Genomic DNA, 15,658 nt, shown 5'->3' with positions numbered 1-15,658 from the left:
GGTGTGGCGACGGGCAGGTCACATTTGCCAGTGTAAACATCAGTCGACACGATTCACTCCTTGGTAGCTACTTGCAGTTGGTCATGTGACCTCTCTCGGCAGCCGATGTGTATGATCCCTGAACAACCGATGACCTGGCGTGACCTGGCATGAGAGATCTTTCCAAGCAGTGCAATCATGCAAATGAATTGCCACTGGTTCATCAACCGGTGCTATATCTATAACTGAACTGCGGGTGTTGTGCTGCCTCTGAGGCAGATGCAGGCCCCCTAACACATGTACAGTGGAACTATATTTGCACGGACAAGGCACTGTGAGCACATATCATGGCAGCCGATATTGCTGCAGGTCAGTTTTGCGCCTCCATCATTCCCTCTTCCTTAGCATAGCGCTTTCACTTATTTGAAGACTTGGGCCCCCTTTTGCGTGCACTTGTCCACACTCTGGCTAGATAATGAGATTGTCAGCTTTCTCATACAGCCAAGTTGCCCAGTTGTTTGACTCATCACATCTTCAACCATAAGATCAGAAAAATGAGGACTCACATTTGTATGCTCAGAGCATGGTTTGAATATACCTTTTCAAATTGGTAATCACACCTTGCAGGATAGCACGCACTTGGGTAGGTTGGTGCATAACTCCATGTGCGAGAGCATTGCAAAGACATGACATAGGAAGAGAAACAGAGCAACACGCTGCCCAACAACCATTCGATATTATTGCCCGATAGATGACCTTACATGTACATTGTGCACATCAGTTCCAGTAAACAACAAGCCCTGGATTCAACAAACACTTTTTTACTTACATGCATGATGTATTATTGGGGGCGAGGACTTACAGAGTCGCCATCTGTTGGAAGCGCCTCCCTTGTGTAGTATAAGGGATCACGCGGCGTACTCTTCATAGGTTTCGCTTGCGGCACTCAATAAAAACATGACCAGATGCCATGCCTTTTTTTAAAGTGCTTCTTACCACTCCCTTTCCATTACAGTGAACTTGCCAGTATCTAGCATCAAGTTCATAGACCAAACCGTCATGACATTAGCCGAGCAGCGGGCACGGGCGAGCGTCTCAGTGCGTGTTTTATGCTACATACTGAACATCGCAGTCCCGGCACCACAGCAGAAATATTCCCAGTCTGTGCTTTCTGCATACCTGAGTTGTAGCCGGTGGCTTTTTGCGGGTTCTAAGTTTCGCGAGCCAAGCTTCACACAGCTTTTTGTCCTGCGGCTATGTGTGAATAAGGCTGACACCGGGTTCCATTGCGTATGTCCACCACTGCGGCACCAAGAAGTAGCCTACCATGCTGCATGCCTCCAAAGGCAGCCACTACCTATTACAGTACTTTCAAATGTTGTCACGCAGACACCCAAGACCGGAAAGCCTCACCACTTAATCAGAACCGCAGTTCAGGTGGGACTTCAAACTTTCGTTTTCAGCTCGCTTTGGCGCTACCGAAGCAGCCAACGCGGCCGCTCTCATGCCACATCATGCCGACGGTGGCGCCAGCTTTTCCAGGGGTGGAGCTCGCCCCCAATATAGGTTGTCTTTCAAGCAAATTCAATGGTAGTTAGTATGTTGTTCTGTTGCTCTAGCTGGGTCCTGTCTTTATGCTGTTCACTCACATGGAGTTGTAGCACTTGCAATTCCAGAAGTGTAATCAACTTGTATAGATACAGCATTGCCTCCAATAGTCCTAAAGAGAACAATCGTAGAGATCCACTAAAATGGAAACATTAGTGCCACCAAAAGAGAGATAGCTGGCCCAATGCTAGCGGCAGCAACAATGACTCACATGCCATGGACACAAGACCAAATTTTGAACAAGAGCATACTGAGTTCCCTGGTAGTGCCTCCTGCCAAGAATATATGATGACGCCATAATCACTAGACACACCGTGAAATCTGGAAAAGGCAACGTTGAGTAGGCTATGGCTGCAAAAAATGATAATAATAAAAATAATAATAAAAGCAATTACCATGTAAATGAGGGCTTTGTTCCTGTTTGTTTTCTCTATCTGCTTTCTTTGTAGCCGGGGGTTGTGAAGGAGTCGTGGCTGCAGCCTGCTTAGCAGTCGTGGGTGCTTGCTCTGCAGGTTTGCAGGGCTTTTCCGTTGCTCCCTGCGATTTTGCCGCCCGCTGGGCTTCTTGCAATGCTCGCCTCTGGGCTTTGAGCTCTGCCTTGTTTTTCTCTCCAGTGGCTTTGCCTGGAGGGAAGCAAATTAATTACACAAGCTTGACTACTTTGCAGAGAAACCACTTTGGAAATCACTGAAAATGCCCATGGTCAAGAGCACATCATTTGAACAGATAACCTATTCTTCAAACAAAGAAGCATGTTATGTAAATGAAGGGTATCAGTTATTAGTATGGTTCAGAACTCGCAGTTGCAATCTTTTTTAATATTTCGGTGGTTGTTATGAAACAATAAACATGATTCCATATCCCACACTCTCAACAATAATCTTGTTCAACATTGAAGTTTCTTTTGTGAGCTTTCAAACCATTAATATACTTTTCCAACACACAGTTATGTAATGTAAATGTAAACCAAGAGTACTGTTACGGGGATAGGGTGCAGCATTTTAAGTTGCCTCGTTTTACTATCAGCCCTTACTGTAGGGCACATGGTCACCTCTCTCCTAATGTCCTGTTACTATTGTGCTCATGTTTCTTTTCTTTTTCTGCCTAGCTTATATGAAATTCGCAAAGCACCTGGCCAGTGCTCCTCAGTGACCATTCACACAGATGTCTTGCACATAATAAATAGCTGGGATATCTCCTCTCGGGACAACACACGACAATCTGTGTTCACTTCTTTTCATCACTGGGAAATTGCCACAGTTATAAAGAATGCACAAATTGAGCATGTGCATATGAAGACACGTGCAGAAAGCACACACAGTGAAGTGAATGTACCAGAAAAATCTGGTTGCAAACAACGTGCAAAGTGTGACCTGCAGCCCCCAGTGTAAGAAATTTCTTTCATCTTGCTATTCATTGCCTCAGCATCATTGTTAGCTTATTCCACTGCAAAACACTCTCAAATCTGTCAAAACGCATCTCTGTCCTGCCTCTACAACGCCAAAATCGAATAAGGAATTTCCTCATTCATAAGTTTACCACATAACACTAGGAAATTCACAACTTGAAATTAACCTAGTTCTCACACTGTGTTTAAAGAGCTGAAAATATGCTGAGAAAATATGGCAAAAAGTTTGTATCACGTGTCATATGTTCCACATTACAGATTTGTGCCCCAGTTAAAGGGATGTTTTGATCCGCACCGAAGTATTCCAACATCAACCTTTTAGAGCACAATCAAAGCATGAAGTATTGTTATGATCAACCTGTCGGGTGTGAGAGGCATTCAGGCAGGCTTCCTCAAGTCAACATGATTGCCCTTTTCTCCGAATCGACTACATGCTTTTCCCCCAGCCGACACAAAAGGATGCAAGGCAAACCAAAAAGGCAAGAAGGTGCCCTCCAGCTCTCCAAGCTGACACAAAAGAATGTAGGGCAAATCAAAAGGCAACAAAGGCACCCTCTCACTCTCAGAGCTGACACAAAAGGGTGTAGGACAACCAAATAAGCCCTCCCTCCCCATGCTCTCCACAATACGACACAAAAGGGGGAACGGCGAAAAGCACTACAACTCCACTGGCTTCGGAAGAAGACAACAACGACAAAGGGACCACCAGTGGTTATTTAAGGCCGGACTGGCCTACGTGTTAGAATGACTGCTTGAGACTCAGATGAGAGTCACATCCATGTACCAATGAAGTGAATACAATCTCTTCTACTTTTTTTTCATCCTCACTATGCCTGGCTTCTTTGTCGTTTTCCTATTCCTGTGGTGAAGGCCCACCTCACCCATCGAGATTATATCAGTATGATTAAGCACACAAGCCGTGAAAGTCAAGGGTGCTTGAAAATGATATGTTGCAGTGCTTGATTTGAGTACGCCTAATGGTGCCCATGCAACAGGCATGTAAAATAGGCTGCCACTACATTCTTAGCCATGTCAATGACAATCAATGCGCCATCACTCCCGTGATGACTGGATGCCCACTGGACCAGGTTGCAATCAAGTGACATTTGTATGAGTTAACAACATCTGACCAGCAAATAAACTTTTAATTATGGATCAAGCAATTGCCAGCACACAGCTTTAGTCCAAAGCCCTTGATGTTATTGTGCAATTTAACTGAATCTGGGCTTTAGGATGACATGTACGTGTATTAATATTGCAATTTTAGAAGAATGCAGCGATGGAAGTGGCATGTGGTCTTTTGTAGCAGTTTTTAGGGCTGGCAATATAGCAGTTCAAAGTAGAAATACAAAGCTTGTGAAGCAGAAATATTTGCTGTCTGGAGCAAGGAAACAATGCTTTCGAGCAGCAACTTACTGCTGTGGTGCAAAAAGGAAGCTCCACATGCAGTTAGCAGAAAAAGACTTCGTACCATCTGAAAAACTAGATTTATAATGTATTATACAAAGATGCAGGTTTTTTGTTCAACTTGCTGTACCATTTTCTTATAATGATATAAGAAGATGAAGATAAACATATAATTAACCTGAATTCACAGTTAATTCTGCATTTCAATAAAGAGTTAGTTCCTCCCAAGCTGTCATTGGCTTCGTTATCCTTTTCGTCTGCTATACATTTCATCTGTTAAAGCGTTTCATCTGTTAAACTCACGTCCACTAGTTGATATGTACAGCCAGCTAATTCAAGGATGCTGTTGTTTTGTTGTTATCCTCACAGGCATAGATCATAGAAGGAAATAGTATCTGTGCTGTATAGCTTGTGCACCCATGTCTGCTTCCCTGTCCCGTTTTCACATTATTTTTTTCCATGTCTGGGCTGCCTAGTCATAATAAAATGTGTCACACGCAAAGGCACATGGAGCAGCCATGCCCTCGCAGTTGTGCGTGACTGTAATTACATAAAAGAATTATTTCTAAGCTACACGCAGCAGACGTAAAACACTAACCAAAGGCATGTACACACCACTAATGAATCGCAAAGCAACTGCAAATATCTAGCACTTGTAGTTAACGAGAAATCATGCACCACAGACGTAGGCGTCAACAAATGCAAAAGGAAAACTGCGTTTCAGCCAACCAGCCTAAGTATCGGTCCTATTGCACTATGTCGGTCACTGAAAAATGTTTTCTACAAGCTCTGATTATATGAACTTCACCATGGCAGTGCTGCATTCTCTCTAGACACTGGTGGATTCAGAAAGGAAGGGGAGTCCCAGGCCCTGCGTGGGATACACTCACAGTGAAGTGATTAGCCAAGGCCATTTTGGAGCCGCTTCTTGGAGCAGCCAAATGTGCGCTTTGGAGCAGAAGATGGAGCTTTTGAAGCATCTAACTGCATACTTCTAAGTGGATAAATTGCTTTTGAGAGAAGCAAGAGAGCTTACAGAAGGAGGAAGCCCAATTTAGGAGGAAAAAGCACACTTTTACCAAGAATCTTTAAGCCCAACATAAAGTTATGGCACTAAAACATGCGAATTCCATGCATGATGACAAAGTAATGACGACGACAGTGCGACGACGATGGCATTATGGCAATGGGATGACAACTGTATGAATATGATGGCGTGACAAGAATTAGATGACGAAGCTGGGATGACAATGGTACGACCACAAACCCCTTTAATCTCTACTTTATCTTTCCAGTTTGCAGGAGGCTGGATGCTAAAATGGCAAGAAATGTAGAAGTGCAAAGAGAGACGGGAATTTGGGGAACTCGACTATGTAAAAGTGTTAGGAGTGTGCAGTGCTCGCTCGCTAAGCTTCACCAGCTGAAAACGGCAGAATGGCAGCAGTGTAACAAACAGGAACAAGCTAAGTAGCATGTGAAACGAGTTGCCCCATTTAACAAAATTTTCAGCTATTATGTACCCACTTGACCAAACCACAGGAAAGTTACACCACGAAAAGGCTTTGCTCTGCCAGCAGAACGCTCTCGATTAATCATAATTAAGAAAGTTGGGAGCTCTCAAATCTTACTTTTGAAAGTGCCATTACAGCAACGGCCAGAGCCAACACATTTCAAGAACTTAGTAGCCTTACTCTTGCACCCACATTTTACTTCCTCCACATGCACACATGACAAGTGCGTATGATCAATGATGTCGGTTGTTTTGTTAGCTTGTTTTTTAAAGTAGGAGAAAACACATTTCGGAGAAGCTTTGGAGCACATTATCGAAAATGTTGCAGGATGTAGCAGGATTGGCCTTTTGGAGAAATTGGAGAAGCAAATTGCACTCACTATGCTCATATACTTCAGCGCTCACAAAGTTGAATGCATTTTTTTCCCGTTTTTGTGTGTGCGTCTGCTCGAGTATTAGAAGCAGGTGCATGTCGGCACAGGGGTGGCACAATACATGGGATAAACGACAATGTGTCATAGCATTTTGCAGCATTTCCTTCACTGCGCAGTTTGGCACAGCATTTCCGTCACTGGGAATGCTAGGAAACAGCCATTAACAATGATGCTGGTGACAAGGTCCCATGCCACTGTGCTCAACCAAATTGTGTGGGCTTCTTGATGGATTTTGAAGCTGTGTACACTTACACCCTGGCATAAAGTTTCTCACAATAATGCAAACTTCCTACTAGCACATTTCTCCACACCAAGAAGTGTCCCATGACCGAAGAACAATCAAGCATATTCTTCTGTGAACATAACATCACCAGGTGTCAGCACCAGTACTGCTGTTCATAGTTCTATCCCAGCATTCTAGTAAACCATTAACACCAGTATGCACAAGTACAGCGAAAATATCACAGTCATCAGGTCACCACTGTCACACTCCCTACACAGTTCATGGTTTGGACCACAGTGAATTTACTTAAGAGCTCACCTTCGGTTTTCTGAGCAGCAAGCCGGGCAGCGTTTTCAGCTTCCTTTAAGTCACCAACATGGAAAAAAAAAGAGGAAGAAGACAGTCATGAGATGGTGCCAGCCATAATTCAGCCACTCCACAAGATAAGCTCCAACAAGTTAAATGTAGGTGTTCCAATACATGGAAAAAAGCGGCAATAGTTGCGTAAAATGTGTATAAACATAAGCAAACTGCAGTAGAAAATAATTTACCCTATAAATTGCATTCAAAACAGTAGAAGAGCTTTATATGGAGGCTCATCAGGGTATGGGCAGTGAGTACCCTGAATAATCTGAACGCAGAGGCACCATCCTTACAATGCACCTAACCTTCACATACTGTTCTAACACATGCAAACACTCAAGGCATAAAACTTACGAAAGCGGCTCTTCTTTCCGCCTTCAGCTGTGCTTTTGTTTTCTCTCCAGTCACACCTTGTGCTTTGTCGTTCGTTGCGGCGTGCTTGATTGCCAAGCCATCATTCTCCGTTTTTGGCTGCACCAAAGGTGCTTCGCTAGACTGCGAGACGACAGGTTTGGCAGTTGCTTGTTTTTGAACGACCTTCGAGGACTTGTCATCTGCTTTCAGGGGATGCTTGTCACTACTGAGCACGACGTGATTGTTCACTGCTTTCACTGCACCACTGTCCTTGCTTTTCTTACCAGACTTCTTTGAGTCAGCACTATCTCCTGACGGCATGGCACCAGAGTTTTGCAACACAGCACTACAACTTATCCCACTGTCCTTTTTTCCAAAGTCAATCACACTTGTACCACATATGTCAACCACTATCTCAGGATCAGGGCCAGGTAACGGCTCCTGCAGAGCACGAACAATTTTCTCGCCGACGGTGGTTTCGTCCTTAGGGTTCACAAGGGTAATGCTGATGGAGCTCTTATCCAGAGATGCCAGACTCTTCACAATGGCATCTGACAGGCTGTCCAGGTGATTCTGGGTGAGAGCATTGGTGGTGGCAGCGGGTTGCGAAGACTGTGACGAAGGTGGTGCTGCCGCCCCTGCATTCGGGCCTTCAGACGAAAACGCTTTGGCTGCTGGCTTGCTCGAGTGTGGGCAGATCAGCTCGAGACAGGTGATCTCCTTGAGATTTCTGAGCTTGCAGCAGCCAGACTCATGGGTTTCAGCAGGTTTCTCTGGAACGGATTCTGCCACCTGCTGTTCAGACGGTTGCTTGGGCTTCTTCTTTTTCTTTTTCTTCTTCTTTTTCTGGCCTGCTGATGATTGAGCAAGCTGCACTTCTTGAGGTTGCTTTTCAGTTGGTTGCTGTGGCAACACTTTGCTGAGCACCACTTTTGCGACTGGTTGCACACTATTGTCGTTTCCTTCTACACTTTTCTTCTTGGTTACAGTTAGTTGTACTGACTGCGTTTTGGCCTGCTGTAAGCCAGGCTGGTATTTGTTGGTTTGCAAGCTCTCTTTTGAGTCTGTGCGAGATTCCTTGTGAGCTGGTTTCTTTTTCTTCTTTTGCTTTGTTCCGGAAAGCTGCAGCAAAGGATGAATATTTGTGAAACATGCAAATGTGTGAAATTGAAACATGCAGAGTGCATATGGATAATGCAAACTGAGAGCCACATTAAAGAAATGTCTGAAAACTTTCAGGCATTTCATCACATGGAAAGACAGGTGCCTGCACCTGTGATCATGCAGCGAGCCATGCAAAAGTGACAGCACTATGACGTGACAGCACCATGACATGCCAGAACATGTTTCATCATAAGAATATTTGTAATGGCACTCGGGCTATGAGCACTCGATTTGTGTGAACCCTGACATCAAAACAGAGCCTAATGCCCTTGAAAGTTGATGAGTTTGATTAATCGAATTGCACGTCAAGAGCACCACTGAACTTGCAATTTAACAGTTCCTTTCTCAACAGCTCGTGCGTTAACTTTAGTAGCCAATACTAAAGTCATTACGCAGCAAGAACCTTGTATTGTTGCAAATGCACTAGCCACACTGTGCACAAGTAAAATCGAGTGAATCGACATTAAACAGAAATGATAGACTGCAATGATTACAGCAATCACCGTAATACAACAAAATTAATTTGCTGCTACTACATATCTGCTAACAGACAGGACATGCCACCACGCGCCACAACGCAATGATATGGCTGTAGTTCGTTAGTGCAAACAAAAACATAGTGCAGCAGTCCGAGTTATTTCATGCGCCAAGCATTAATATCGCAAGCACGAAAGCGTAAGAACGCTAGTTTACCGATGTGTCCATGACTGCCGAGGGGAAAGATAACCCCGACTTGTGAAGATGAAGATGGACTGTCAAAGAAGTTTCATGCCATGACGACACACAAACTGCGAAGCAATACAACACAAAGCACCCGCACCCCAGCCTGACATGAAAACATTGTTACAAAACGTGGAGGTTTAGAAATGAAGCCAAGGGTCTCAAATCCCGAGGCAACCATATGTCAACTGCAAGTAAGAAGCATTTTCGGGTTCGCGTACGCGGCATCAGGTTTCCTGAAACATGGTCTAAGCACACAACATTTTTTCCGTCACTTCACCATAACATGAAATTCAGCAAAGTTAGTTCGAATAAACCATAAAAATACGGCGCTGTCGAAGCTACAGGTAATGAACTGTGCAAATAAATGTGCCACATGCGAAGTTCCAACTAAAGTGCAACCACGCCGTACTGTAGCACGTTTCCAGAACGGCGACACTGCCCCAGCGGCTAAGTACACAAACGCAAATCTATCTCCTTCTTTATTTTTCTGCAAACTCAGACAGACAGCTCTTAAGCTTTTGTAGGAAAATACGGGAACTTACTGACGTTACTCTTTGGGTATCTTGCAACAGGGGAGATTGGTAACGGCGGCCATCACAAAATCACTTTTAGTGGCTATGAACAATGCTTGCTTTGGCTTGTGCGTCGGCAAAGTTCGCCCAAGCGGAGTCGCTGAAAATCCTGTTCTTGTTCCCCACTGAAATGGCGCAACCACGGGCGCAACCCACTCTCAGGGATCGGCCCTGAATCGGGAGGTGAAGAACTGTTAGCATTTTTCTTGTTGTTGTTGAATAAATTAGGATGAAATGAAATAAGTATCTTGCAAATGGGATTAAAAGCGTCTACTATTGCAGGTATGAATAATCAATCATCTAGTTGTGAACATTATAAGTATTTAGAAGACTTCTAACATGGAATTCGTTCTGTCTCACGCAGAAAGATTTAAAGGGCTTCACAAACGTTCCGGTGGAACCCAGTGCGGAAGCCCCAAAGGAATTAAGAGTTACAGGAAGAGTCGAATTCAAGCCTAACTTCTGGAAGGGTTCTTCTAAAAATATTTCCTGTTGAATAATGAAACGGTGGCATGTCAAAAAGAAGCGTTCCAGAGATTCACTCTCATTGCATAAAGGGTACAAAGGCCTGACCAGACCGGAGGTAAAAGCTCAGTGGGGGACTCGGCACCGTAGTCTTGTAATCGTGACTTCAATTTTTCTAGAGTAGCACCATTCGTTGTTCCAAGGAAAGCTGAGATGCGGGAAGTCAGATGTTGCCAATGATGATTGCGCGAACTTCTTTGTAGTAGTATATTTTCTGAATTGCGCCGCAGTGATGAAAGCTGACAAAGGTAGAATGGGGATTATAGGACCATCGTGGGATGCTACTGCGAGTGTATGTACATATGCGTTTAAGGCTTTGTGGCCTGGAACCTTGTGGCCTGGACCTTTGTGGCCTGGAACCCACACTAATAAACGAACGAGACGTAAGTGTCTTGGGAGAAGAGAATGGAAAGTTTGGAATCTGACAATTTGGGTGTGGTTAGTGAAGAACACACAGACAGGCAATCAGTTAAGATTATGGCTGATGACATAGATGGTGGTAATTTACGTAAAGCTAAGACAAGTGCCAATAATTCTGCCTGAAAGATAGGCGTGAAGTCAGGTAGCCGAATCGAAAAAGGCTAATTTAGATGTGGTGATATAACGCCCACGCCTGCCTTTTCTTCACAGACGGAAGCATATGTTGCTATACCGGTCTTTGTATTCAGGTGTGCAAGGTGGTCTTCCAGAATACCATTCAGATGATGTTTAGCATTATTGTGGAAAATATCATCAAATTCAATTTTAGCATCTGGATACGAGGAATCTAGTAGGTCTATCTTGCATATGTGAACGTTTAATGGGTCCAATAGTTTTTGAGCGAAAACTTGAGGGCAACGTGAGCTAGATAACAACGTGATAGCAACGTGAACACTGATAGTAAAAAGAGAAATGGGGCCGGTTCATTAAGGATAACATATTGTGATCTCTGTGGTGATGCATATATATATATATATATTTAGAAAAGTTTGCACTGGTGTGATATGAAATCGCATCAGAAGGCAGGCGTGCTTCTTGATATAAGATAGCGTTAGCGACAAATTTAGGAAGCCCTATAGCGGCGACCTTTCAGCGCTGTCATCTCTTCTTCCTACCGCTACTCTCGACGTCTTTCTTTCTTCTTTATGAATTCAAAAGATTGCCCAGCGGCATAAAACGTGTCAACCATGCGATCAAGTCCGACAGTAATTAATGACTACGTTTACATGAACCCGACACAAGCGGGTCGAGTCAGAAATCGGGATGACCAACCCTGACATGACCGCGATTAAACTTGCTTCTGACGATCCTGGACAATGACGGGACAAAGCGTCGAACCGAGACAGCAACGCGTTCGAACTGCTGGGCTTCTAGTCCCTGTTGCCATCTCCAACCAACGTTTATAGATAAAAAAAGTATCTATAAACATTGATTTGCATCAGCTCTATTTCATGGGCGTCATCGCTGCGATGAGGTACATACGTTGCTTTGCACAGTGCTTGTCTTGGCCTTGTCCGGATAATATTCCCACTGCCGGCGCATACTCGCTACGTCAGAGTGGTCTCGGTACCGCACAAGTGATGGCGCTGGTGGGCCCGAGCCGCCTGCATGCGCCTGCGTTTACATGCACGCTGCAAACGACCGGGCTGGGTCAACCCACCTCAGCCCGACTCGACCATTGAGAAAGGCATTATGACTCGACGCGATCGTTCAGCCCTACTGGCTAGCGTTTACATAAACTCGACATACACCTACACTCTTAAATCTGTTGCACCCTTTGGGGTGTATATTTGTCCCACAACGATAATCGTCATCTGCCTTGCTTGCGTTTCCTTTCCTGAAAACTCGGCGCTCGCTACTTTCCTGTCGAGAATGCTGCGTCGCACTGATAACGCACATGCCGTTCGTGACTGGGAAGTACCGGGCTCGCAGCGTTAAAGAAAGGAAACACGGGCAACACGGATGGCGATTATTGTTGTGGGACAAGATACGCCCCAAAGGGTGTAATTTTTTCGAAGAGTGTATACACCTATATACACCCCAAAGTTAGCACCCTTTGGGGTGTATATCTGCCACAAAACAATAATCGTCATCTGCCTTGACGCGTTTCCTTTTTTTAACGCTGCGAGCCCGGTACTTTCCTGTAACGAACGACATGCGCGTTATCAGCATGACATAGCATTCCCGACATGAAAGTAGCAGGCGCGGCGTTTTCAAGAAAGGAAACGCATCAAGGCAGATCGTTGTGTGGCAGAGATACACTCCAAAGGGTGCAAACTTCTCTTACACACTCTTAAAACGGTTGCACCCTTTATGGTGTATATTTGTCCCACAACAATAATCGTCATCTGCCTTGCTTGCGTTTCCTTTCCTGAAAACTCGGCGCCCGCTACTTTCCTGTCGAGAATGCTGCGTCACACTGATAACGCGCATGTCGTTCGTGACTGGGAAGTACCGGGCTCGCAGCGTTAAAGAAAGGAAACGCGGGCAAGACAGATGACAATTATTGTTGTGGGACAAGATAAGCCCCAAACGGTGTAAATTTTTCTAAGAGTGTATATCTATGTGATATACTACTATAATATACTCTAAAAATGGTTTACACCCTTTGGGGTGCATATCGCCTCACAACGATAATCGTCCTGCCTTGCTTGCGTTGTCTTTCACTCTTAGAAATATTTACACCCTTTGGGGCTCATCTTGTCCCACAACAATAATCGTCATGTGTCTTGCCCGAGTTTCCTTTCTTGAAAGCTCAGCGCTCGCTACTTTCCTTTCGAGAAGCTGCGTCACACTGATAACGCGCATGCCGTTCGTGACTGGGAAGTACCGGGCTCGCAACCTTAAAGAAAGATTGTTGTGGGACAAGATACGCCCCGAAGGGTGTAAATATTTCTAAGAGTGTCCTTGAAAACGCCGCGCCCGCTACTTTCCTGTCGGGAATGCTATGTCATGCTGATAACGCGCATGCCGTTCGTTACTGTGAAGTACCGGGCTCGCAGCGTTAAAGAAAGGAAATGCGGACAAGACAGATGACGTTTATCGTTGTGTGGCAAGATACGACTCAAAGGGTGTAAGCTTTTCTTAGAGTCTTATCTATGTGATATACTGCTATAATACACTCCAAAAAAGGTTTACACCCTTTGGGGTGCATATCTGCCACACAACGATAATCGTCATCTGCCTTGATTGCGTTGTCTTTCTTGAAAAAGCCGCGCCCCCTACTTTCCTGTCGGGAATGCTATGTCATGCTGATAACGCGCATGCCGTTCGTTACAGGAAAGTACCGGGCTCGCAGCGATAAAGAAAGCAAATGCGGACAAGACAGATGACGTTTATTGTTGTGTGGCAAGATACGACTCAAAGGGTGTAAACTTTTATTACGCTCTTAAAACGGTTGCACCCTTTGGGGTGTATATTTGTCCCACAACAATAATCGTCATCTGCCTTGCTTGCGTTTCCTTTCCTGAAAACTCGGCGCCCCCTACTTTCCTGTCGAGAATGCTGCGTCACACTGATAACGCGCATGTCGTTCGTGACTGCACTCTAAGAACAGTTTACACCCTTTGGCTTGCCCCTTCTGCCACACAAAAATAATCGTCATCTGCCTTGATGCGTTTCCTTTCTTTATCGCTGCGAGCCCGGAACTTTCCAGTAACGAACGGCACGCGCGTTATCAGCATAGAACAGTTTACACCCTTTGGAGTGCCTCTTCTGATAACGCGTGTGCCGTTCGTCACTGGAAAGTTCCGGGCTTGCAGCGATAAAGAAAGGAAACGCATCAAGGCAGATGACGATTATTTTTGTGTGGCAGAAGGGGCAAGCCAAAGGGTGTAAACTGTTCTTAGAGTGTGGGAAGTACCGGGCTCGCAGCGTTAAAGAAAAGAAACGCGGGCAAGGCAAACGACGATTATTGATGTGGGACAAGATACGCCCCGAAGGGTGTAAATTTTTCTAAGAGTGTAGTCGGTATACTCAATTCCAGAATCAAGCTTCTCACTCTTACGACTAACACAAGTTAGTTTCGTTTATTTTACGATCGCTGTCGCAGTCACACGGGGCATGTTCGGTCGCTATCAAGTACGATCGTGATCGAATTCCTCGAATGCGATTGGCGCTCTCCTGCAGCTTGCACAAAGGAGCTAATCGCGATTCCAGAAATCCGATCGGGCTCGAAAAGCGCCCCTGATGACTGGGGTAAAAAAAATGGGGACCTTCACCCATAGCCTCCGAGATCTGCGCGCGCCGGCTGCCATATTTCGTCCCATTGGGACCGATAGCAAGGTTCAGCGTAGCGATGGCATGTCCAGTTCAAAGCTGATGTGATGACGAGCACCGCCGACTGGTCTTATATAGCGGCCTGGCGCACGATATGAGACCGAAGGAAAACCCATCGGAGTTCGTCAGCGCTGAAAGAAGGGTTAGCTAGTTTATGCACCACGGGGTGGTTTGCTCCAGACAACACAAAACATCCCGTGGATGTCCCGGAAAGGTTCGAACGTCCGAGCTTTTTATGGGACGTACTGAGGGCGTTCGCAGCACCATGCCCACCACGAATTCTAAACGCAATGCATTTACTGCTGGACTTGTCGCGAACCAAAATTGACACATATCTGAGAAACATTCCCAGGACGCTGCTCCCAAGTGCGTTTGTTTGGGAGCTTCATATGCTTGCCTGGACGAAATCGAGTATAGCCAAAAACGAAATGCAAATGGCGCACTGCAAGAAAAGTATACTATGCCGCTTTAAACACCATCATCATTATTAATAGTATTGGTCGTGGTGTCGAATGCGCGTGTTCCACCCACCGAAGGCTCCCTTGAAGTAGCAAAAGCTGATCTCGAAGACTGCTATCGTAAGTGCACAGGCGGTGCTGCACCTGAGGTAGTTCGTTTGATACCGAACTGCTTTTTTAATGGTGGCGGTAAACGAAGACGCAAAAATTCTGAGAATTCAGAGCACATGAAATCGCACAAATATAGGGACGGAGCCCTGCAATATGGGCTCTCGTATAGCTGCGTCATGCATATATTAATCTAATTTGTAAATACTGAATTGTCCTCTAATTACAGTGTCGCACAGCGGTGTCTTGGAACACGCCCTGACATCATCCTAAAATGGTTCTCCAATTATGTACGGTATGTTCTCAGTATCTACTTAGGACAGGCAAATGGACTCGATTAGGAGCCTTTCAGGATTAGTGCAGGACATCATAAGGTTGCACGAATGTCCTGATGTCGACATCCTAGAGACTTACTGAGGATGCCTTCGCGTTGTCTGGTTCTCTAGGTGCTGGCCTCGCATGCCCGTCGATACCGTGACAGCACGACAACGCCAACGGCGAAAACATGCATCGCGCTTCCGTATATTTGTTGTCGCAATAAAAATCTGCTTGCTGAACATCGATA

The 15,658-nt window shown here is 45.2% G+C and overlaps 1 protein-coding gene across 2 annotated transcripts in view; it reads right to left on the bottom strand.

Annotated features, from left to right (window-relative positions):
• Positions 1 to 9,843, bottom strand: part of eIF2Bdelta (eukaryotic translation initiation factor 2B subunit delta) — a 31,423-nt gene extending 21,580 nt beyond the window's left edge. Inside the window, exons 1-5 of one of the 2 annotated variants that reach the window (XM_065443989.1) lie at positions 9,716 to 9,843; positions 9,144 to 9,238; positions 7,287 to 8,408; positions 6,888 to 6,930; positions 1,983 to 2,210 (exon numbers count right to left, since the gene is read on the bottom strand). In XM_065443989.1, coding sequence (XP_065300061.1) covers positions 1,983 to 2,210; positions 6,888 to 6,930; positions 7,287 to 8,408; positions 9,144 to 9,155 — 1,405 coding nt within the window. In that variant the 5' untranslated portion in view covers positions 9,156 to 9,238; positions 9,716 to 9,843. The remainder of the gene's footprint in view (positions 1 to 1,982; positions 2,211 to 6,887; positions 6,931 to 7,286; positions 8,409 to 9,143; positions 9,239 to 9,715) is intronic. The other variant, XM_065443988.1, reaches the window with a different exon arrangement.
• Positions 9,844 to 15,658: the final 5,815 nt, after the last annotated feature.

Source organism: Dermacentor albipictus, chromosome 5, assembly GCF_038994185.2.
Source record: "Dermacentor albipictus isolate Rhodes 1998 colony chromosome 5, USDA_Dalb.pri_finalv2, whole genome shotgun sequence".
In the NCBI taxonomy this organism is placed as follows: Eukaryota; Metazoa; Arthropoda; class Arachnida; order Ixodida; family Ixodidae; genus Dermacentor; species Dermacentor albipictus.
Note: the sequence above shows the minus strand (reverse complement) of the source record. Positions and strands in the feature narration are given on the sequence as shown.